We start from the raw sequence: 24,340 nt of genomic DNA on the forward strand, positions 1-24,340 counted from the left end.
TGGCTGGCTAAGTTGGGGCCCTCAAGGACGTTGGTGCACAAGGGTGGGATATGCCTATGGTTTGAGTAGTTACAATAGTGCACCCTATGAGTTAAAACTGAGTTACATAGTTAGTAAGGTTGAATAAAGACACCAGTCTATCCTGAGTGTCTACAATTGTGCCTATCCCTGTACAGTGCATACTCACATTGGTCCCTACCCTCAAGGAGCCCACAATCCAAGGTTGTATTATGGTGGTAGTATTCATATACTAGAGCCAATTTTGGACAGAAGCCAATTAATCTACCTGCATGTCTTTGGAGTGTCGGAGGAAACAGGAGTACCTGGAGGAAACCAACACAGGCACAGGGAGAACATGCAAACTCCAGGCAGGTAGTATTGTGGTTTGGATTTGAACCAACTACCCTTTTTACTGCTAGGTGAGAGTGCTACCCACTACACCACTGTACCACTGTGCCACTGTGCCGCCCATAAAGAATGAGTGATGGGGGGTGATCCTTAGATACAATTGCAATAATTAGATGGAAAGAACAGGTAGAAGGACAGAATAAAGAGTTGTAATAATTTAACCCTGCAGGCTTCTTCAATTGAATGCTATGCTTTGCAATGGCTTCGATCTCTGAACAAACTACATCTCCCAGATTGCAAAGCTATTCTCAACAACAAGCACAACCGCTGCTGCCATCTTGTGGATGAAAAGAAATCCTGTATAGTCCAGTTGCATTACCTCCTGTTACATGTGTTTGCCATGGACATTGCCGACCAATGATATAGAGCCTTTTTTTTACTGTCCCCCTACAAAGATTCCGTACTGATATACTTCAATCCTGGTGCCAGCTTCTTCCAGTGCCCTCTTTCCTTATTGATATCACAACAAAGCAACAGTGTCATTCAGAATCGTATCCCCCACCCCAAAGCAATGAGAATGCAATGGGAATAATTCATGCACAATCAGATCTAATTATTAGATTTATTAGGTTTGCATAAAACATCTTGGCTTCTGTTTGTTGAAATCGTTCACAGCAATAAAAACATTGGATTATTATAATACCGGAGAATGTATAATTCAGGAGTAAGAAAAATACTTTTGACGTAGAACAGCTGACCTTTTTGTTTCTTTTAGAAAATGGTGGACTTGGAAAAGTTACAGCTGGCGACAAATAAAGCCAATAAATCAGTAAGGGCCGGTTCACACTGCTGCGTGGTGCAATGCGATGTCCGTGCAAATCTGAATTCAGCCATACAGATTTGGGGGTGTCATTAACTTTTAATTCACACTCCCAGCAGTTTGCATAGGGCAGTGTGAACTTCCGCCGGGAGACATGCGATGTGGGAACCCGCAGTGGATTCGCAGGGTTTCCGCATTGCTACAGTGTGAACCGAGTCTAAAGCTGTCCAGGAAACATAGCTGTGCTGAAGTCATCCTCAGTTTTATTTAATACAACTTTTTTGTTAGGCCCAGGGTCGTCACAATTTTTACAGAGCTTCTGGAAGGGACGGTAGCCTCTTGTCACATGATTCTGTCCTATGCATTTTATTGCACGTACCAGTTTATGTTGGAAAGATTGTAGTGGGTTCCGAGAGAGGGATTATTTTAAAGAATTTGCACGATTCATTGAGAATTATTTTATCCCACTAACACCAATGATAAGGCTTAATTTAATCCGACTGGTACCAACAATTGAAGCTTATTTTGCTCCCATTGACACCAGCAGTGGGACTTACTTTATCCCCATGACATCAACAATGGTACTTTTTATTTTCCACTGACACAAATGATTGAGCTTATTGTATCCCATTGACGCTAATATGGGGCTTTTTGTTTTCACACCCACTCATACCATTGATGGGGCTGATACTCCCACTAACACCTATGATTGGGTTTATATTGCTCCCACTGATACCAACAATGGGACTTATTTTACTAACATTTTCTTCTCAGTGTACCCCAGGCTCTCTTTAGTTTAAAACAGCCCCAGCACACTGCTATGAGGTATGGTGATAGGAATGATTGGGCTGGGCTACTAGGTGGGGTGTGGAAAAGGTCAGGAGAAAGGTGAAGGAAGGTTGTGAAGATGGGGGAAATCAGAAGGGGAGAAGATCCATCCCACTCTCCTCCAAAGCCGCCACCCATCACATGTTTCATGGATACTATAGAATATTCTGGAACTCTTGGGGGCTTGTTCCTCAACAGTCAGGGTTCCATGCACATAATGGCATCAGACTCTGTAACCAATTCAGCTATGGAGGGAAACTGTGTGCCAGTAACTGGGGATGGCAGCTGTCGAGAAATGGGATAGAATATGTTTCTTTATAGCGTTTACAATACCAAGGGGGTATGGACTATTGAGTAAGGTGGTATGGGGCAATATTTGGGATGTTTGTATATCAGTAGTATGATGTACGAGAATCCTTTGATTGGAGCACGGTCTCACTTTCTTTTTGAATTTGACAAGATGGTAAAAAAAAATTGGTAAAGTTTTTCTCCTGTGCATTTCTATTTTAGTCTGTGGGAGAGCATGATGGCTTATTCCCAGTCACCTGGGCCAATGTTTAATGCTAAATCTTTAGACCATGACTCAATGTATTTAGGTAGGGAAGAGTGGGAAGGGTATATTAGATTTCTGTAATGATGAGATGGCATAAGTGTTGCAAAAGAAGGTGGTCAAAAGAGGTACGGGAAGTACGGTTAGATTAGGTCTGTTTGGAAGAGTGCTTCTGAAGGATGTGCCAATCATTGTGAAATCGCAGGAGGAGAGCTCCTCGTGGAGAACACCAGGGCACCATTAGATAAAATTTGTTTTAGTCCACTATAATATAAGTAGTTTTGTTCCACTCCCAGAACGTGAAGCAGTTTATAGCAGTGGGGAAAGCCAGGTTATCAAATAGGGAAGTCATAAAGCAGAGGTAACTTGGAATTTAATGACTATTTACTAAACTGTCCCAGGTATTGGAAAATTGGCATGTACAGAATGGGAGAGATAACAATGGACCGGTGTGGCCAGCATATTTTATGTTAGCCCATAGTTTAGCATGAGCGCCAAGTATGCAATCTATTTTTGTCAGGACGGAGCCTAGATGGTACAAGAGAATGTATGTGTTATTTACTCTGCCATTTTGCTTGGGAAAGTAGAGAGTTTTATGATCGAGTCTAGGGTGGCCTGATCCCCATATATATTAATAGAATAGGTATAAAAACCTTGGGGCTATATCCATTTTGAATTTGTTAATTCTTCCCAGCCAAGAAAATTGTTTGTGGTCACATTTAGTCACATAGGGAACAGTTGTGAGATGTCGGAAGAGATTTGTATCCCCAGGTATTTTAGAGACATGGTGCAACTTTTACACATGAAATTATTTTACATGGAACCTCCTTGGGTGGTGTAAGGGAGATACAGAGGAGCTCAGATTTTAATTAATCAAAGAGAAAAAATGTCTAAATTTGTTATTGATAAATGGCATAGAAATATTGGGGCTGTTTCACATATAACAAGAGATCGTCTGCAAAAAAGGATAGTTTAGTATTGATTGGTTGGGGAGTTGGGCTGGGAATTTTCAAATTTCTTTGGTTTTGTTTTGCCCTTCCATTTGCTCTGTGTTGTGAAATTTAAAAGTGGGGGCAGGGGCCATTTGTTTGTTACTGAAGTAATATCTGTGAGGGAACATGCTGGACACCTTCGCTGCCATTGTGCAATATGCTGGGTGTGCAGTGTGCCCCTGTGCCTTTAAGAAGGGATGGGCTCCCTCCAGGATCACCTGCCCTCTATGTATCCATAAGGCCGCGTACACACGGGCGGACTGTTCGCCCAACTTTGTTCGTCAAACAATCCGACAAACAGTCTGCTCAAAATTTGCATGAACGGACTTGACCACACACGATGAACGAACAGTCCGCTGAAAGCGTGCGCGATGACGTGAACGGCACGTACGACGGGACTAGAAAAACTACGTCCTATACACTGCAATGCAACCTTCGGCCGTGTAAACCCTTTCTGAGTATGCGCGATACTTAGTCCGTCCAACTTGCCTACACACGAGCGGACTGTCCGCTGAAACCAAGTTTGGATGGACAAAACCAAGTTTCAGCGGACTGTCTTACGGAAATTCCGAAAAACTTTGTTCGTCAGACTGTCCGCTGAAACTGTCCGCTGAAGCCCACACACGAGCGGACTGTCCGCTGAAACACTGTTCAGCGGACAAAGTTGGGCGAACAGTCCGCCCGTGTGTACGCGGCCTTAGAATGCATGTTCTTCCACTGTTGAGGCGCTCATAAATTTACAAGAGTTAGGACTGCAGAAATATTGGGGTGCCTTGGAGCGTCTCTGCAGCTTACGCATGTATTTGCAAATGCGTGCTAACTAAACCCCTGTTTTGAACACATACTGTTAGACAGGATAATTAGGTTGGTAGTAGGCTGGTTGGCGTGTTGAGCTATGAATTTCTTTGGTTTTGTTTTACATGCATTGCCCTTCCATGTGCTCCTTGCTGTGAAGGCCAGTTATAGGTGGGGCAGGGGCCATTTGTTTAGTATTGATTTGTCCAGTTTGGATTCTGGAGATGGTTGGTTTCTACCTCAAGGCAGGGGCAAGGTGTTCCATGGTTGATACGTAGAGGAGTCGGGAAAGGAGACACCCTTGATCGGTTCCATCATTTGGGATTTTGGGTGACATAGATTAGATGTCACCCAAGATTAGATTAGATTTGCATGTACTCTTGTTTCCGTGAAGAGATATGAGCCAGGAAAAAGGTTGGGATGCAGACCTAATTTCAGAAGAGTACAGTATGTTTGAGTTAAAAGCAACTGACCTTATCAAATGACTTTTCCTTGTATTTTAAAGGTTCTAGCTTAATGCATTAACAACAGTGTTTTCAAAGTATTATCTGTCTTCACAGACTTGGATAAACCCTATTGGTATATGAGTTTGGGAAGAAGCGGTCACAGGCAATTATCAATTTGTTTGGAGTATAATTCCAGATCTACCCTTATCATGGATTGGGTGATAACATAAGGCATACGATGTAGTCTTTGTCAGATTAGGGCTGCGATCTGGGATTTTTGTTTCTGGGGATAAAAAGTTGAACACCTTAAAAAGTTGAACACATTTCTTTGTACAATTTTTGATTTATCAAAATCATATTTCACTTTCAATTTCACTTCACTTTCACTTTCAATTTGTATGCAGTGAGGCAGGCCCTTGCACTTCATAGTTAACTGTATAATGTATGGACAGCCTTAGTCAGAAATGACATAGGATGTTTATTTATTTTTTAAATTTATGGGCCATCATGCCTGGGAACAGACAAATACAGATTGTGGATGTAAAGCCTTTAATAAATGAAACCTCCTTCTCTATGTGAAATTATGTATGAGTGTGTCAGAATAAAGCAGTCCCTCCTGTGGACAACATTCTGGTGTGTGTGTCAGTTTCAGCTACTGAGCTCTGTATACAACAGGCCTTTTTAGTACAATTGTTAAAATTAGCAAACATATGAAAAGCAGCCTAGAGCCCCACCTGTTAGTTCAAATGTAAATATAAAATTTACCTACAATATGTCATATTTAATTTTACCCCATTAAAAAGCATAATTTACTTTTAAAGTGGAACTTCACTCTTTCAATCAACATTAACTATTTTTAATCCATATGCTGCTAGCATTAGTAAATAGAGCTAAGGGCAGATGGATTCCAGAAAGTAAATGCTATATGAATCATTTGCCCTTACTCAAGATGGCCACGGCTAGAAATGCTAAGGGGGGTGTTTTTCAAAGTGATTTCTCAGCCAAATAAAGCATGGAAATATGCTTGGGGGTAATTATATTATATTTTTGTTTTGTGGTACTCATATGCTGTGTAGTTCCGCTTTAAGTCCTGAATATTATAAATGAAAAATAAAACATTTACAAAAACTCTAGGATTTCCATTGATGTGAGCATTCCTGCCCCTCTGTATACATGCAGCTGCGGGCCAAGGAATCTCATATCTCCTACTTGCAGTTTTGGACTGAACCCAAGCTCATCCATAGTCTAGACCCACTCTAAATGTAACTGAAACACTATTACTCCTATTGATACCAATGATATGGCACTATACTTCCCCTTAGCATCAATGATGGGGAACTATTTCTCCCACTGACACCAATGATGGGGCACTATTCTTCCTACTAAGACCAATGAAGGGTTACTATTCTTCCCACTGAAACCAACTATACTTCTTACTAACACCAATGAAAGGGACACTATTCCTCTGACTGACGCCAACGATTGAGCGCTACTTTTCCCACTGACACCAACGATGGGGCACTATTCTTCTTACTAATACCAGTGAAGGGGTACTGTTACTACCACTGATACCAATAAAAAGGCACTATTCCTCCTAATGAAACAACTGATGAGACACTATTCTACTGACACCAATGATGGGACATTATCTCTTCCCCATAGGTTTTGGGTCATTTTTTACTCCCACTGACCCCCAACAGACATTTTTTGCTCCCAGTAACCATCAAGCCTGGGGCATTGTTTATTCTCACTGACTACTGATGTCAAGGCATTTTCTACTCCCATTGACTACAGATTGCCCCCCTAAAGTTTAAAGGTAAATAAACTTGAGTTTGAAGGTTTGTGGCTGAGATCCTCACCCTTGCACTATTTAGCGATCATTAACTGGAACATGTACACAAGAGTTCACTGACCAGAATGATCAGTGACTTACTGAATAGGAAAACAAGGATGAAGATATGCAATACTTGATAATACAGTGGCGGAATCTCTATTCTGAAAAATGTCTTTAGACACGTAGGAAAGGGCCCAAACAAACTGTCTGGTCATCCAACTATGTTCAATAAGGCACGAGCCATACGACAGTGCAATAAAAGACTTTATTGACTTTATATACAATAAGCTGTCAGCCATTTTTTTGTCAATACATTCATCATAAATAAAGGGCAGACTGTAGATATATTAAGCATGTGTTACAAAGTGAGGTAACATGAGGCGGCGCTGTGCTCAGTAGTTTTTCGTCTGCTGCTGTTGCCTGTTTGCCATATGCATGAGTCTCCGGAGGAGGTCGCTGGCTGATCCGTCCATCTGGGTCATGTTCTGATCTGAAGAAACTCTCTGCCTTTCGCTGTCTTCATCCAGGCAACTGGAATCCATAGTGCAACTGTCTGCAGTTACAGAAAAAGACAGTTAAAGTGTTCCTTTATATTGTCACAAAATAAAATCATCCCATTGGATCATGCATGTCATTTAGATATACATCATATTCTGAAATTGGACATGTATTGTTTTGAATACTTATATTATTTTGCATGTGCTTTTTTGACCAAATATGAGGGTATAGACAAAACTCTCTTAACATTTACCAAGAAACGTATTTTTTCTTTAATAGGATACTACTGATATTTTATACTTACATGGGAATATAAATTTTATGTGTGTGACTTGTATGCTCCAGTATTACAACCTTTGTTTAGTCCACCAAGGCTACCTTTGTTTACTCTATTATGGCAGATTATGCATGATCCACTATGTCATGTAATTTGAATGGCTGGTTTAAGGCTACATAGAGCAGTGGTCCCCAATCCCTAGGCCGCGGACTGTGGCCTGTTGAGGACTGGGTTGCGTGTCATGGGGGGAAGGACTGCGTGTACAGGGAACCAGCACAACTTGCACTGCCACATTCTAACTACCGGAGGGTGCCCACTCCTCTTCTCCAAGCACCACTACTCCCTTCCCTCTCTGTGGTCACGTCAGGAAGAAGAGGAAGAGAGATGAGGGGAAGGAGGAGGAGAAGGGGATGGAGGAGCATTCGGACCAGGACAGGATTGTCATCATCATAGAGAAATGGTGAGGCCCATGAGCTGACTTCAGGTGGCAGGCTACACCACCCCCTCCCATGCCACCCAGTCTGTGGAGGGATTGACTTCCAGAAAGCCAATCCCGGGTACCGGGGTGGTTGGAGACCTCTGCCATAGAGGGTGACCTGTCTCCAATTTAAGTACAGGGCTGATAACTGACAATCTTTCCAAGCTGAGAGATGAGGGTAGAACTGTTAATTAACAAAGTGGGTGTCAGTACTGAGTTCAGGTGTCTGTAACATGGAACATGATTTGGCTTTAGTGGAAGTTTGGTAAAAGTAGTGGATACATCAGTTCAATGATTCTAAATGTAAAATAATGCACCTAGGGCAGTGATTTCGAACCTTGGCACCCCAGATGTTTTGGAACTACATTTCCCATTATGCTCAACTACACTGCAGAGTGCATGAGCATCATGGGAAATGTAGTTCTAAAACATCTGGGGCACCAAGGTTCGCCATCACTGACCTAGGGAAAAAGAATCCTCTCAGAGAGTACAACATTGGGGGTACAGTGTTGGCCAGAGGAAAAAGATTTGGGGGTACTTCTTTCAGTATGGCCAGGCAGTGGGAAAAGCAAATAAAAGTTTAGGATCACTAGAGCATACCTCCCAACTTTAGAACTTGAGAATGAGGGACACTTAAGGCTGATGTAAGCATGTGGCACGTCACGCCAAAAAATGGGTGTGGCCAGACTGTTAACAGTAGAGGGGGCATGGTTAAACAAACCAATCCCCCCCTACCACCATCCCTCTCCCCAACATCACACGGAACCCCCTCCCTCCTACTAACCCTATCATTAAACACAGAGGTTATTGTTTAGGGTCGAGATGTAGGGGGGGGGATTGTTTAGGGTGGAGAGGCAGGGAGGGGGTTATTTGTTTAGGGTGGAGAGGCAGGGGGGTGTTTAGGGTAGAGAGGTGGGGAGGGGGATTATTGTTTAGGGTGGAGAGGTGGGGAGGGGGCTATTGTTTAGGGTGGAGGGGCAGAGAGACAGGGAGGGGAGTTATTGTTTAGGGTGGAGTGGCAGGGAGGGGGTAATTTTAGGGTGGTGTGGCAGGGAGGGGGTAATTTTAGGGTGGTGTGGCAGGGAGGGGGGTTTGATTTAGGGTGAAGAGGCAGGGAGGGGAAATGCAGGTAGAGAGGGGGGACTTACTTGACAGCCCGGGACAGTCCCGTGGAATCTGGGACAGTTAGGAGGTATGCTAGAGGGATCATCAGCAGGAAGAAGGAGGTCCTGAATATTCTATATACATTATATACATCTTTAGTTATCACTAGAGGGATCACCAGCAGGAAGAAGGAGGTCCTGATTTTTTCTATATACTGTAGATCTTTAGTTATCAATAGAGGGATCATCAGCAGGAAAAATGAGGTCCTGTATTGTTCTATGTAGATCTTTAGTTATCACTAGAGGGATCATCAGCGAGGAAGAAGATCCTGATTCCTCTATACAGATCTTAATTAGACCTTATTTAGTACACTGTGTCCAGTAATGGAGACCTCACTTACAAAACTATATTGATAAGAGTTAAGAGATGGGTAACAAAAATGATGAAAGGTCTGATGAATAAAACATATCAGGAGAGACTTTAGCAACTAAAGACTGTACAGTCTAGAGGGTAGAAGGGAAAGGGAAGATATGACTAAAACCATCAAATACATCTAGGGGGTGAATTATGTTCAGGAGGGCAGTATTCTCAATATGTGACTAAGATCAAGAACACAGGGAAGTCAAACTAGCAGGGGGAAAGTTCAAAACGAATCTTTTTTTTCTGCCATCACTTTTCTGTGTTTTAGGCAAAGGACAGTCTTCCAGCCTGACTCTTCTGACAAGGAGAGAATACAAAAGAAAAAAACAAGAAAAACATGAGTAATCCCTGAGAGAAACAGCAGAACTATTATAACAGGTCAAGAGTGGATCTTAAAGTAGAGGACCACCCGCCCCATGAAAAATAAAAAAAGTCAGCAGCTACAAATACTGCAGCTGCTGACTTTTAATATGAACACTTACCTGTCCAGGGAGCCCACGATGTCGGCACCGCAGCCGATCTTCCTGATCGGCTGTCGGGTACAGCTGCTGCCATTTCCCATAAGAGAGCCCAGGAGTGAAGCATTTCGGCTTCACGCCCGGTTCCCTACTGTGCATACGCAAAGTGCGTATTCCCATTGGTTCGGCGACGGAGAAAGGGGGGGGGCTGGACTTCTGATGTGCCTCGCCGCAGCGAGGTCTTACAGAAGTGGGGATCAGGTACCTGTCAAAAACAGGTCCCTGCCCCCCTCCCTTGAAAAGGTACCAAATGTGGCACCTGGGGAGGGGGGAGATGGATAATTGGAAGTTCAACTTTTGAGTGGAACTCCGCTTTAAGGTTATTAAACATCCCCATTGGCCACTTGTCATTTTATGTACACAAAAAGAGACCATGTTTATTGCAGCATTCGCCTAATTTTTCTAAACAATGCATCATCAAAAATCATTAATACCTATTCTAGTGTCTGTACCAATGTAGAAACATTGTTACCAGGAATCTGTCAGGATGTAGGAGCTGTCAATGCTGACTTATCTTACTAGTTAGTGGCCTGGTACAAGCATGCACTGTGCATGTTATGTATGTTATACATGTTATGTGTCAGCCCCCTTGTATTTATATAAAGGCAAGAGTCATCAATGAACACAGTTCAGTGGCAGCTTTCACATTTCCTAATGTTACTAATAGTATCCGGCCCAGCAAGGGAAAGCATTCAGCAAGCTTCTATTGCGACCCAGTAAATAATGCAGCTGTGAAAAATTCAGAAACATCCCCCAATTTCTTTTAGTCTAAGGCTGGGTTCACATATATGCAAATTGGATGTTGTTTTTAACTGCACCCAATTCGCATAACATGTGAATGTGACCGACTCTCATGTCCGGGGTGTGGGTTTGAAAAGTTTTTGGGTCCGGTTCAGGTGCGAATTTAGGCACAAATTTGCACCTGAATCGGTGAACAGAAAACACACTGGACTCTGGACTGCAAACCACAACCAGACATGCGTGAACCCAGCCTAAATCAGAATAAACACACAAATATCCTTAGAAGGTCAGTAAGAGTATCAAGTCTGCAGGTGTGCCCCAGCATCACCATCAGACATGTTTTCAGAATCACCAGTAGATGTACTCCAGCATCAACAGCGGGTGTTTGTTTCAGCATCAACAGCAGGTGTTTTCCAGGATCACCATCATGTGTATTTTAGCATCATAAGCAGGTGTGCTCCACCATCACCAGCAGGTTCGCTCCAGAATCACCATCATGTGTATTTAAGCATCATAAGCAGGTGGGCTCTGCCATCACCAGGAGGTGTTTTCCAACAGGTGTGTTTCAGCATCATCAGCGGTTGTGCTCCACCATCATGAGCAGGTGTGTTTTGGCATAGAGCAGGTGTGTTTTGGCATCACCAGCGGGTGTGCTCCACCATCATGAGCAGGTGTGTTTTGGCATCGAGCAGGTGTGTTTTGGCATCACCAGCAGGTGTGCTCCACCATCATGAGCAGGTGTGTTTTGGCATCACCAGTTGATGTGCTTCACCATCATGAGCAGGTGTGTTCCACTATCACAATTAGAAGGGCTTTAGCAGTACCAGCAGTTGTGTTTCAGGATCACAAGCAGGTGTGCTTCAGCATCACCAGCAGGTGTGCTTCAGAATCACCAGCAGGTGTGTTCCAGCATCACAAACAGGTGTGCTTCAGCATTACAAGTATATGTATTCCACCAGCAGGTGTGTTTTGGCATCACCAGCAGGTGTGCTCCACTATCACCAGCAGGCATGTTCCTGGATCACAAGCAGGTGTGCTTCAGCATCACCAGCGGGTGTGTTCCAGGATCACCAGCAGATTACAGACAAAATGATGCAAAGTGGACTGCTGGAGTAAAATTATGCCTTGAAAGAAATGTATGCTACCATCAACAGAAGGTGTGTTTTGACATCGGCAGCACGTGTATTCCTCCATCACCAACGGGTGTGTTTCAGCATCATAAGCAGGTGCACTTCACCATCTCCAAGTGTGTTTTGACATTACTAGCAGTTTTGGAACCACCTGCAGGTATGCTCCACCAATCACTAGCAGGTGCATTTCAACATCACCAGCAGGCTGTTACAGCATCACAAGCATATGTGCTTCAGCATCACCAGCAGGTGTGTTCCAGGATCACCAGCAGATTGTGCACTGATCTTCAGCATTTTCACTTCAGACCCAAGATTTTGAGTTAGGGTACGATCTTTGCTTTCAATGCAAATAAAATGTTTCAAATCTCAGTCCAGACAATATTAAGAAATAAAGGATAAAGTAAGCTAGATGGATCAAAATTCTGTCTCGATCTGCCACGTTTGGTGATGACTGGACCTCTGCTTCATTAGGGCATCTACAGCTGAGCCACAGCTGCAATCTCACATCACAGCAGTCTGCCTTCTTTATGTGCTTCAGTTAAAATCTCCCTAAACTATTCCCCCTCCTTTATCAGAAATAACAACCCTATGCTTTCAATGTAGTTTAACGTAGGAAGACATCGCATGCTATTCTCCACCATACATTTAACCAGCTAGGATCCAGAACCAGGATCTGAATCCAGCATTTGCTTGGCAGTAATTACTTCTATGAAGTGTATCTTTATCATTTTGGGTTAAGAAAAAGTCCACTGCTTCCTTCCCCTATAAGAAATTCTACTGTGAGCCCAGGTCAATGAGGGGACTGAGAGAGCAGATCCATCACAGTCTGGGCAGGAAGTGGTTTTAATAAGGCTGATCACCAGTCAAGCTGTAGGAGGCAGTGCTGGAAAGAAGGTGAGTATTGCAACAAAAGCTGCATTTTTTTTATTTATACAGATCTTGGGAAATGTATTTAAAATATACTGTATATTTAAATGAATGTTTAACTAATTATATTTAACTAATGTGCTAAAATGCCCCTTGCTGCGAGAGCTTTAACTATGCAGCAGAGAACTAATAATGTGCAACTGTGTGTGTTCCTAGTTATCACACCCACAGTTAAAGTGGGTTGTAAACCCTTACAGACCACTTTGACCTACATGTAAGCCTAGATTAAGGCTTACCTGTAGGTCCCTGAAATATCTCCTAAACCTACACAGTTTAGGAGATATTTGCAAAAAGACAGTCACTGCTGTCTATGTCGCATGCGCCGTAGACAGCGGCGCGCAGGTGCACTGAGCATGCTGCTGCTAACGGCGATATACCGTTAGTGGCGGCTCCCGTGCGAATGCGCGGGAGTGACGTCATCGCTGCTCCGGCGCTGTGAGTGGCCGGAGCAGCAATACCCGCAAGAAGATGGACGCTTCGTGCTAAGGGGACAGGGGTGACATCGCTGGCTCCTGTGTCAGGTAAGTGACACATAATGGGCTACTATGCGATACATAGTAGCCCATTATGCTTTACCTTTGCAGGGAGACAAAGAGGAAGTAAACCCATTAGGGTTTACTTCCTCTTCAAACAGGGAAATTAGTGATAGGGTTCTATTTACAAAAAATGGGTTGCATATTTGCACAGCTGTCTCAAAATTTTTTGGGGATTTTTCTTATCTACATTATATTACCAAACGTATTGGGACACCTGCCTTTATTTGCACATTAACTTTAATGGCATCCCAGTCTTAGTCCGTAGGGTTCAATATTGAGTTGGCAAACCCTTTGCAGCTATAACAACTTCAACTCTTCTGGGAAGGCTGACAAGTTTTAGGAGTGTGTCTATGGGAATGTGTGATCAGTCTTCCAGAAGCACGTTTGTGAGGTCAGGCGTCCCAATATGTTTGGTAATATAGTATAGACAAAAAAAATCCTAAACATTTTTTTAGACAGCTGTGCAAACATGCAACCACATTTTTTAACTAATTTTTTGTAACTAGAAACCTATCACTAATTTCTCTGTTTAACAGTGGGTGTGATAACTAGGAACACGCACACAGTTGCACATTATTAGTTCTCTGATGCATAGTTAAAGCTCTTGCAGCAAGGGGCATTTTACATTTGATTGTATTGCAGTGTATATAGATTGTTACATTTGATTTGATTTGATATGGGATTTGTACTGTGCCGAATGCACTCCATTTGGGTGCTTTTAAAGTCCCATCATACACATCCCATAGACACACTCCTAAACCTTGTGGACGGCCTTCCCAGAAGAGTTGAAGCTGTTATAGCTGCAAAGGATGAGCCAATCCAATACTGAATCCTACAGACTAAGCCCTTGTACACACGGTTGAACATTCTGATGGAAAATGTCCGATCCGACCGTGTTGTCAGACAACGTGTGTGGGCTCCATCTGACTTTTTCCATCTGAATATCCCACCAACAAAGTTTGAGAGCTGGATATAAAATTTTCCCGACAACATGATCCAATCGGACTTTGATTGTTTGTAGAGAATTCCGATCATACAAAGTGCCACGCATGCTCAGATGAAATTACGAGACCAAAGCTATTGGCTACTAGCCTCAACGCAGTCCCGTCGTAACGAACGAACGTCATTACGTTCCCAACGATCGGATTTTCCAACAACTTTGTCCGACCGTGTGTATGCAACACCAGTTTTGGACAAAATCCATCTGAAAAAATCTGATGGATTTTGTGGTCGGAATGTCCGACCGTGTGTACAAGCGCTAAGACTGGGATGCCATTAAAGTTCATGTGCATGTAAAGGCAGGCGTCACAATACTTTTGGTAATATAGTGTATTTAAAATTTACTGTACATTAAACTGAAATGTGTTATAGCCTTCAGCACGACCACAATACAACTAAATGTAAAATGGCCTTTGCTGTGAAAGCTTTAACCATGCAGCAGAGAACTAAGAATGTGCAACCGTGTGTGTTCCTAGTTCTCCGACACACTGTTAAAAAGAAAAATTAGTCATATGGTTATATTTATAAAAAAAAAAAATGGTTGCGCATTTGCACAGCTGTCATACATTTTTTTTTTTTTGGATTTCTTTTATGTATGTTTACCCCCTATGATTGTCAGCTCCATCTAGTGGTCATAATGTGATATTTTTCTAAAATACCCCAATCCAGAAAATACAGCATTATGGCCACTAGATGAAGCTGATGATCATAGGATACAAACAGACAAAATACGGGGATTATTTGTGACTGCTCTGTGAATGCATGAGACATTCGCATGGTGAACTGGACTAGAGGCTAGAGGCATAATGATGCTGCTAATTTAGGTTCAGACATCAAAGCTTTAAAAAAATGACGAACATGAAAGGCTTATTACAGTTTCTTTCCCTTTCCCGACATGCAGACTGTGCTGAGGACACATCAAGATCACAGCAAGCTAAGCACACTCGCTTATGTTTTTTTTAAGCTTTTAAAGAAGATGAATGATGTATTATTATTATAATAATTATTATTATTATACAGGATGTATATAGCACCATCAGTTTGCACAGAGCGTTACAACATGAGAGCAGACAGTACAGTTATAAATCAATACCGGAGGAATCAGATGCCCGCATCACTTACCGTCATTGCAGCATACTCCTGGAGCAGCACATCGGCCTCCGGCACCACAGGGCTTTCCGCCAGCCTCACAGGGGGAAGGTAAGTAGTTTTCTTCCACGCAACGCAGCGTCTCTGGGGTCCCAATATAACATCCTAAGTCTTCTCCGCAACAGATGTTCGGTCCGAAGCAATTGCCTCTATTCCCTGGACCGCATGGTATACACTGCAAAGAAAACCCACCGTTACCACCGTCATTAACATCAATCACTACAAGCTTCAACCCAATCCTATCTGTCCGACAAATATTCGGAAGTGATATCAACTCTGTATAGAAAACAGGCATAGAGCGGTTTTCTATATATTTGCTTTTTTATCATTATGATTAGTAGTATTAACCACTTGTTGTCCACGCTATACCCGAATGACAGCGACAGCGCGGACCTGAATTTCCGGGAGGCCGTCATATGACGGCCACCCCTTTGCACACTCCCCGTGTGCCCACTGCAGGGTGCGCACGGCACGCGTTGTGATCACCGAGTTACCAACTCTTGGGTGATCACAGATCCGACCGAGTAAGGGGCTGGCCCCTTGCCAAGTGATCAGCTATTAGCCAATGACAGCTGATAACATGTGTAAACAAAAGCTCGAGGAGAAAAAAAAGTCGATCACTGGCTTATGTGCAAGGGACATCGGTCCCAAAGAGGAAAGGGGCACATCTGCCCCATCTGTGTCACTCAATACCCTCTGCCAGTGCCACCTGCCATTGCCACCTGCCAGTGTCCATGAGTGCCACCTATCAATGCCCATGAGTGCCACCTATCAATACCCACCAGGGATGCCAATCACTGCCTTATCAGTGCAACCTAGCAGTGCTGCCTATCAGTGTAACCTACCAGTGCCGATCAGTGCCCATTATTGCCACCTATCAGTGCCGATCAGTGCCCATTATTGCCACCTATCAGTGCCCATCACTACCAGCTATCAATGCCATCTATTAGTGCCACTTCTCAGTGCCCACCAGTGCCACCTATCAATGCTCTTCAGTGCCACCTCTCAGTGTCACCAGTGCCGCCTATCTGTGCCCACCAGTGCCGCCTTATCAGTGCCCATCAGTGTCGCCCCTCGATGCCCATCAGTGCAGCCTATCGGTGCCCATCAGTGCAGCCTCATCAGCGTACATCAATGAAGGAGAAAAATTACCTGTTTGCAAAATGTTATAACAAAATATAAAAAAAACATTTTTTTTTTAAATTCAGTCTTTTAATTTTTTTATTTTTTACAAAAAAAACGCAGAGGTGATCAAATACCACCAAAAGAAAGCTCTATTTGTGGGAAAAAATGCTAAAAATTTCATTTGGGTACAGTGTTGTATAGCCACGTAATTGTCATTCAAAGTGCGACAGTGCTGAAAGCTGAAAATTGGTCTGGGCAGGAGGGGGGGGGGGGGGGGGGTTTAAGTGCCCAGTAAGCAAATGGCTAAACCCAAAACAAAAAATGTATTATATTGCAGCTTACCAATCATTAGGTGTGGTGGCTGCATTAACACACCCTTCTGTATTTGTGAGACACAACTTTGCAGGAATGAGCACAACAGGCACAACAGGCAGCAGCATTGTCAGTCGGGGGGGGGGGGGGGGAAGCAATAAATGTATTAGCAGATTTAGATGCCAAACTCCAGTTCACACTTTATAAGCAGTTACAGCTAACGGATTTTTTTTTCTTTTGGGATAAAGGTTTTGCATGAATAAATAAAAACTGAACATTGTAAGCATCCCTGTCATTGTTAAGTGGTTTGTCTCATCCATGTAAACTGATACATTCTGCTGGAGAGGTTGTGCTTTTGAAAACACAACAGACTTGCTAGATGGATCACCAGATGAAAATAGAAGAAATTAAATTAATGCAGCCATCACATCCAAGAACTGGTAAGCTGTAATATAATAAATGATATAACGTTTTTATTTTATTTTTTGAACTAGCAAAAAGAAAACCCCTGGTGGCAGACTTTGAAGGCACGTACAACAAATGAAAAATAGATAGAAAAACAGAATTTATTAGTTAGATTATCCTAAAAACATTACATAGACAAGTGATTTACACAACATGATACTCAATGGTATGAAGTGCACTAAGCTATAAGTCTCATCACCCTACGCGTTTTGGAGCATCGAAAATCTCCTTCTATCGATTTTTCATTCAAAGTCCACCACCAGAGGTTTTCTTTTTGCTAGTTCTTTACTTACTCAATGTGGCACAACAGAATTGCAAGGAACTGCCGTTTTGTATAATCTCCTTATTTTATTTTTTAATATAATATCCAACATATTGAAGCAGGACTTGGCTTGGATTTGAAAAACTTACAAGCCTGAATTATTATTTACTTCAGAATAAAAGCAATAAAAGCTTCTTACCTTCCTCATTGCTAAATACTTTAGAATATACTACTCAATGTACATTCTGTCCGGTTGTGTCATTCCAGCCCAGCCAATCAAAATGATTGGAAGAGGGATGGGGTTGGAGTATTGGTGAGGCAGAGGGAACCCATGGACATCACAATACTTGGGGAGAAGGGAAGTATTGGCAACTGCAAGTTAGCTCATGGACATCACATTGCTTAGGGTTGAGTATTGTTGACTTTAAGCTCATGGACCTCACATTGCTTAGGGGTGAGTATTGTTGACTTTAAGCTCATGGACCTCACATTACTTAGGGGTGAGTATTGTTGATTTTAAACTCATGGACGTGACATTGATTGGGGGGGGGGGGGGGGGGTAGGTAGGTAAGTGGTGACTGTGAGGGAGCTTGTGCATGTTACATTTCTTGAGGGAAGGTAAATATTGAACAGTTTAGTTCAGCTTTAATGTTTTGTCTTATAATTTCCATCAAAAGTGGGAGCTTGCATGTTTACCAATCTATCATAAACTACTTTACTGAAAAATCCTTTTGTATACAGAGCTCAGTAGCTCAAATTAAAATTTCCACACACGATGGACCTTTCTTTCTTTTTTTTTTTTCAACTTCATTAACTATGCAACTAAAAATGATTAAGAGCAGTGACTTTTTCCCCCTCCTTCATTTAGGTGGTCCCATACAGAGTTTCAGTCAGAGAGACACAGTCTAAAGGCAAGCTGCTTCTGCTGTTCTTTCTGAGACAATATCCATGGTGCTCAGTGAACAATGGGTCAGGTCTTGTTGGCACAGCTCTCCATAGACATAGCTATATAGGTATTTGGGTTGAAAAAGACATGTATCCACATCTCATGAGATAAACGACAAAGCTGCCATTGCTAGCCTCTCCCTTTGAAATGCTAGTTGCCTGAGCCCCCTTCGGATTCATTAGCTTTAATGTCTTCTTACCTAGAACAGGTATTAAAAACAAGATTTTGCTTTGATTGTGGCATGCTGTTTAGGTCAGATTTAGGTTGTAGATTTAATTTGCACTAAATGTGTATGTGTATATATATATATATATATATATATATATATACAGTATATTCGCTTTGACATGTGGGCATTGCCTAGGGAAGGTGGTATGCAAATGCAGTCTGCCTAGGAACGCCCACTCCTCCAGACAGACATTCACCCAGTAATTGAATTTTTCATATTTACATAACTCTTCTCAAGAGCCAGCTGATTGCCTGCATCAGAGTTGGGGACTAATGAACCGCAAGATGTATATTTAATTTAGATTAAATTAGATTAAATTTTAGCACGGGTCCCCTGGAACCTGGAAATTATTTCAAAGGTTCCTCCATGGTACAAAAGTTTGAGAAAGGCTGTCCTGCATGTTAAAGTGTATGTTTAGCCAAACCCACGTTCGTTCTCCCACAAAATTGTTCCTAACTGCATAAATATTTGCAGACAAACTCGTACTGCAAGCTTAGCTTTTTACAGGTGAGTATAATATAATTACAATGATAATTTTGATACGAGGATCAATGACATAAGGCACAAATGGGCATCCTACAGCTGTGGTGGAACGAAAAGTACCAGCATGCAACCCATGGCTAGAACTTCTAATTGTAATACTACCTAGAGCACTTGCTATCCTAAAGAAGACTGGATACATTTGGCTTTTATTTGTTGTAAGTCAATACCGTAGTTCTAGCATGCTCGAAATTGAGGTTCCTTGGTAGTGAGGCATTGGTTTTTCATGGTTTTCATTTTTTTGGCAAAAAAAAAAGAATGTCCAGCAAGCTGGAATTTATAGTTCTGCAACAGCTGGTGTTTATGTGGCTATCTAAGTTGTGGTAGAAATAGAAGTTTCATCTTGCTGAAACCTATAGTTCTACAACTGCTAGGTATACTGGGGTTTCTAAACTATAATGAAAATATACAGCATATCTCCTGTTTCTGAAACCTATAGTTGTACAACTTCTGGGTATCCTGTTATTCTCCAGCTGTGGTAAAAACTACAAATCTTATATTTCTGAAACATATTATTCTACAAGTGCTAGACATCACATTTTCTCCAGCTGTAGGTGAAATACCAATTTTATCTTTCTGAAAATTATAATTCTACAGCTGCTAGGCATCATGTGGTTCCCCGGCTAGGTTAAAGCTATAAATATTGTCTTCCTAAAATGTATAATTCTAAAACATGTGGTTCCACATTTTTTTTCTATCGTAAAAACGAAAAATCTTAACCTTCTGAAACACATTGTTCTATTATTGCTAAGCACCATATTTTTCCAAGCTATAGTAGAACTACAAATCTCATCTTTCTAAAATGTATAGCTCTACAGCTTGTAGGCATCATGTGGTTCTCAAGCTGTGGTGGAATTACAAATCAATTTTTTCTAAAATGTATAGTTCTACATCTGCTGGATATCTGTTGTTCCTAAACTGTAATGAAATAACAAATTTCCAGTTTCTAAAACATATAGTACTACAACTGCTAAGCATCACGTGGTTCTCCAGCTGTGGTAGCACTACAAATCTCATCTATCTGAAACATATTACTCTACGCCAGCCTTTCTCAAACTTTTCAACACAGAGGAACCCTTGAAATAGTTCTCCGGTCTGAAATTAGAAATCTACAACTCGTGATTCATTAGTGTGATGGTCAGTGGGAAGAATGGTCCTTACGCTTGTGGTCATTGCGAAGAATTACCTCCTAACAGATAGTTAAAAAGATCAATGGTGTCAGTGGGAACTTATCTGAGAGGCAGACATTGCCCAATGCTCAAGGAACCCCTAGCAACCTCTGGAGGAACCCTAGGGTTCCACGGAACCCTGGTTGAGAATCACTGCTCTACACCTACTACTAGGCATCATATTTACTCTAGCTGTAGCTAAAATACAAATAACATCTTTCTAAAAATAATAATTCTACAACTGTAAGGCACCCTGTGGATCTCCAGTTATGTTAGAACTACAAATCTCATCTTTCTTATACTTAAAGGTTCTGCAACTGCTAGGATTCATGTGGTTCTCGAGCTGTGGCACAAAAACAAATCTCATATTTCTTAGACTTAGTTCTAAAACTTCAAGGCATTTTAGCTGTGATGGGACCATAAACCTCATACTTTTGAAACCTATAGCTCTACAACTGTTAGGCATCATGTGGTTCTGAAGATGTGGTGAAACCACAAATTTCTTGTTTCTAAGATTTCCATTTCTACAACTACTAGCCATCATGTGGTTGTCAAGCTGTGGTGGAGCCACAAATCACACGTCTCTAAGATTTTCAGTTTTACAACTGCAAGGCATCATATGGTTCACAACCTGTGGTGGAATTGCAAATCAAAATTTTCTGAAATTTATAGTTCTAAAACTGCTTGTGTTTTTGTAGCTATCCAGTTGTGGTAGAACCACACATTTCATCTTATTGAAACATATAGTGCTACAACTGCTAGGCATCATGTGGATCTTCAGCTGTGACGGGACCCAGAATCTCATATTTTTGAGACTTATAGCTCTACAACTGCTAGACATCATGTGGTTCTCAAGCTGTGGTGGAACCACAAATCTCATGTTTTTAAGATCTCCAGTTCTACAACTGCTAGACATCATGTGGTTCTTCAACTGTAATAGAACCACCAATCTCATATTTCTGAGACTGTAGTTCTACCACTGCTGGGAATCATGTGATTATTAAGCTGTTGTGGAACCGCAATGCTCATGTTTTTAAGCTCTCCAGTTCTTTGACTGCTAGGCATCATGGTCTTCAAGCTGTGGTAGAATTACAATTGTTTCTGAAATGGATGGTTCTACCACAGCTTGTGTTTATTTGGCTATACAGCTTAATCTTTTTGAAACATATAGTTCTACAACACAGCTTGGCATCATGCAGTTCGTAAACTGTAATGAAATTAAAAATCTCCTTTTTCTGAAACACATAGTTCTACAAATGCTAGGCATCAAACCATTCTCCATATGTGGTGAAATTAAAAATCTCCATTTTCTATAACTACTAGGCATCACATTTTCCTCAGCTATAGCTGAAATATAAATTTTATCTTCCTGAAAATTATAATTCTACAATTGCTAGGTATCCTGTGGGTCTCCTGCTAGGTTTAAACTATCAATCCCATCGTTCTCATACCTATAGTTTCACAATTGCTAGGAGCCACATGGTCCCCAAGCTATTGTAGGACCACAAATATCATCTTTCATAGACTTATAGTTCTACAATTGTTAGGCGTTATGTTGTTCTCAATCTGTTGTGAAATTACAAATCACATTTTTTAAATGTTTAGTCCAACATTTGCTAGCATTTATATGGCTATCCAGTTGTGACGGAATTACAAGTCTCATCTTTCAGAAATGTAAAGTTGTACAACTGCTAGGCATCATGCAGTTTCTAAATTGTAATTAAATTTACACTTTTCCTGTTTCTGAAACTTATAGTTCTACAGTTGCTAGACAGGCATTATTTGGTTTTCTGCCAATGGCAGAACTACGAATCTCAACTTTCTAAGACTTATAGTTCTAGAACTACTAAGCATCATGTGGTTTTCCAGATGTGGTGGAACTATGAATCTCATCTTTTTGAAACATATTGCTCTACAACTTCTAGGCATCTTCCGCAGCTGACGCTGAAACACAACTTTTATCTTTCAGAAAACTGTAGTTCTACCACTGGTAGACAACATGTGGTTCTGCAGATGTGGTGGAACCACAATTCTCATATTTCTGAGACTCATAGTTCTACAATTGCTAGGCATCTTGTGGTTCTTAAGCTGTGTTGCAACCACAAATCTCATGTTTCTAAGATTTACAGTTCTACCATTGCTTGGTTTCATGTGGTTCTCAAGCTATGGTGGAATTACAAATCAATTTTTAATGCTTAGTCCTACAACTGCTAGTGTTTATGTGGCTTTGCAGTTTTGATGGAACTACAAGTTTCATCTTTCAGAAACGTATAGTTGCACAACTGCTAGGTATCATGTAGTTCCCAAACAATAATGACATTACAAATTTCCTGTTTCTGAAACTTTTAGTTCTACAGTTTCTAGACAGGCGTCATTTGGTTCTCCACCTATGGCAAAGCTACGAATCTCATCATACAATTGTACGACTGCTTAGTATCATGTTGCTTTCCAGCTGTGGTGGAACTACGAATCTCATCTTTTTAAAACATATTGTTCTTTAACTTCTAAACATTTTGTCCAGCTGTAGCTGAAACATGACTTTCATCTTTCAGAAAATTGTAATTCTACAACTGCTAGGCAACATGTAGTTATCCAACTGTGGTGGAACCAAACTTCTCATATTTCCGAGACTTAGGTTCCATGCACACTGAAGCTCATAAATGCCTGTTTTTGGGAGTTTGGGCGTTTTTTTTTAACAGCCCATCAACTCCCCTCTATGTTATCCTATGTGTCCATGCACACATGGACGTTTTTGGACATCTATCAGCAGTGGAGTTTGTGGGCTGTTTTCTGAATGCCCTAAAATCGCCTTCAGGAGCACAAGATCTGACCACAAAAAAATGCTAAAAAACGCCAACATCCAGTGTGCATGGAGCCTTATAGTTCTTCAATTGCTAGGCATCATGTGGTTCTCAAGCTGTGGTGGAACCACAAATGTCATGTTTCTAAGATTTCCAGTTTTACAACTGCTAGGTGTCATGTGGCTCTCAAGCTGTGGTGGAAATTACAAATCACATTTTTAACGTTTAGTTCTACAATTGCTAGTGTTATCCAGTTGTGGTTGAACTGCTAGTCTCATCTGACTAAAACTTATAGTTCTACAACTGTTAGGCATTATGTGTTTTCTAAACTACAGTGAAAATATAATTCTCCTCTTTCTGAAAATTATAGTTTAACAACTTCTAGGCATCATGTGGTTCCCCACCTGAGGCAAAACTACAAGACCCACATTTCTGGTACTTATAGTTCTACAACTGCCAGGTGTCATGCTATCCAGCTGTGGTGGAACTACAAGATCTAGCATATCCTCTAGCTGCAGATACAATACAAAGCATTTAATGAGAAGCATCTTGAAGAGTTTGATACTGCACCTGTCGCACTTCTGTGTCTGGGTAGGACCTCTTGCCTCCTCTTGGGCAGTTCTGGATGTAGCAAGCTGAAGATAAGGCGAGGAGGCACAGGAAGCAAGCAAGAACTGAGGTGTCAGGCATACTGACAGTCTGGAGGTGCAGCAGGCGAATTGTAGGAAGAGAGACTGCTTGTGCAAAGCTGAGGCTGAACGTACTGCTTTCTCCACCTGCCTCAGCTCCCTATTTATACCCCATTCTTTTATTCCTAATGTCGACGTAATTGTTTGTGTCCTATTGTTGTGCAGCCTGTGTTTAGCATCCAAACAATGAGTGACAAGCAATTAACAGAATCAGGCAAGTCATCCATCTCCGTCATTAGCAGACCTCAGACTATGTGATCAAACCTCAGTAGTACTATATTCTAATGAGCTGTTAAAATAAAAAGTGCATTACAGCTGTGTAAATCAATATGCAAAAATGTTATTTAATGTGTATGTATATAACAAAAATGCTAAAAAGATTTTTGGGGGTACATTTTTTGTGTTCAATGTT

General features: G+C 41.5%; 1 protein-coding gene across 1 annotated transcript; it reads right to left on the reverse strand.

The window, feature by feature from the left end:
* Positions 1-6,859: 6,859 nt before the first annotated feature.
* LOC143975563 (vasotocin-neurophysin VT) lies at positions 6,860-24,017 on the reverse strand. Its single transcript, XM_077478026.1, has 3 exons — positions 23,810-24,017; positions 15,364-15,565; positions 6,860-7,166 (listed from the first exon to the last, which is right to left on the reverse strand). The coding sequence occupies exons 1-3, from the start codon at positions 23,927-23,929 to the stop codon at positions 7,006-7,008; spliced, it is 483 nt and encodes a 160-aa protein (XP_077334152.1). The 5' UTR covers positions 23,930-24,017; the 3' UTR covers positions 6,860-7,005.
* Positions 24,018-24,340: the final 323 nt, after the last annotated feature.

This window comes from Lithobates pipiens, unplaced genomic scaffold, assembly GCF_037356315.1.
Source record: "Lithobates pipiens isolate NorthernLeopardFrog02 unplaced genomic scaffold, aLitPip1_a1.2 Scaffold_13, whole genome shotgun sequence".
Taxonomy (NCBI): domain Eukaryota; kingdom Metazoa; phylum Chordata; class Amphibia; order Anura; family Ranidae; genus Lithobates; species Lithobates pipiens.

Coding starts and splice junctions, on each gene's coding strand:
- LOC143975563 (XM_077478026.1), bottom strand. CDS start 23,929: ATGCCTGACACCTCAGTTCTTGCTTGCTTCCTGTGCCTCCTCGCCTTA. Junction 15,566..23,809: donor CAGACACAGAAGTGCGACAG/GTGCAGTATCAA, acceptor TTTTCTTTGCAG/TGTATACCATGCGGTCCAGG. Junction 7,167..15,363: donor AGGAGTATGCTGCAATGACG/GTAAGTGATGCG, acceptor CTGTAACTGCAG/ACAGTTGCACTATGGATTCC.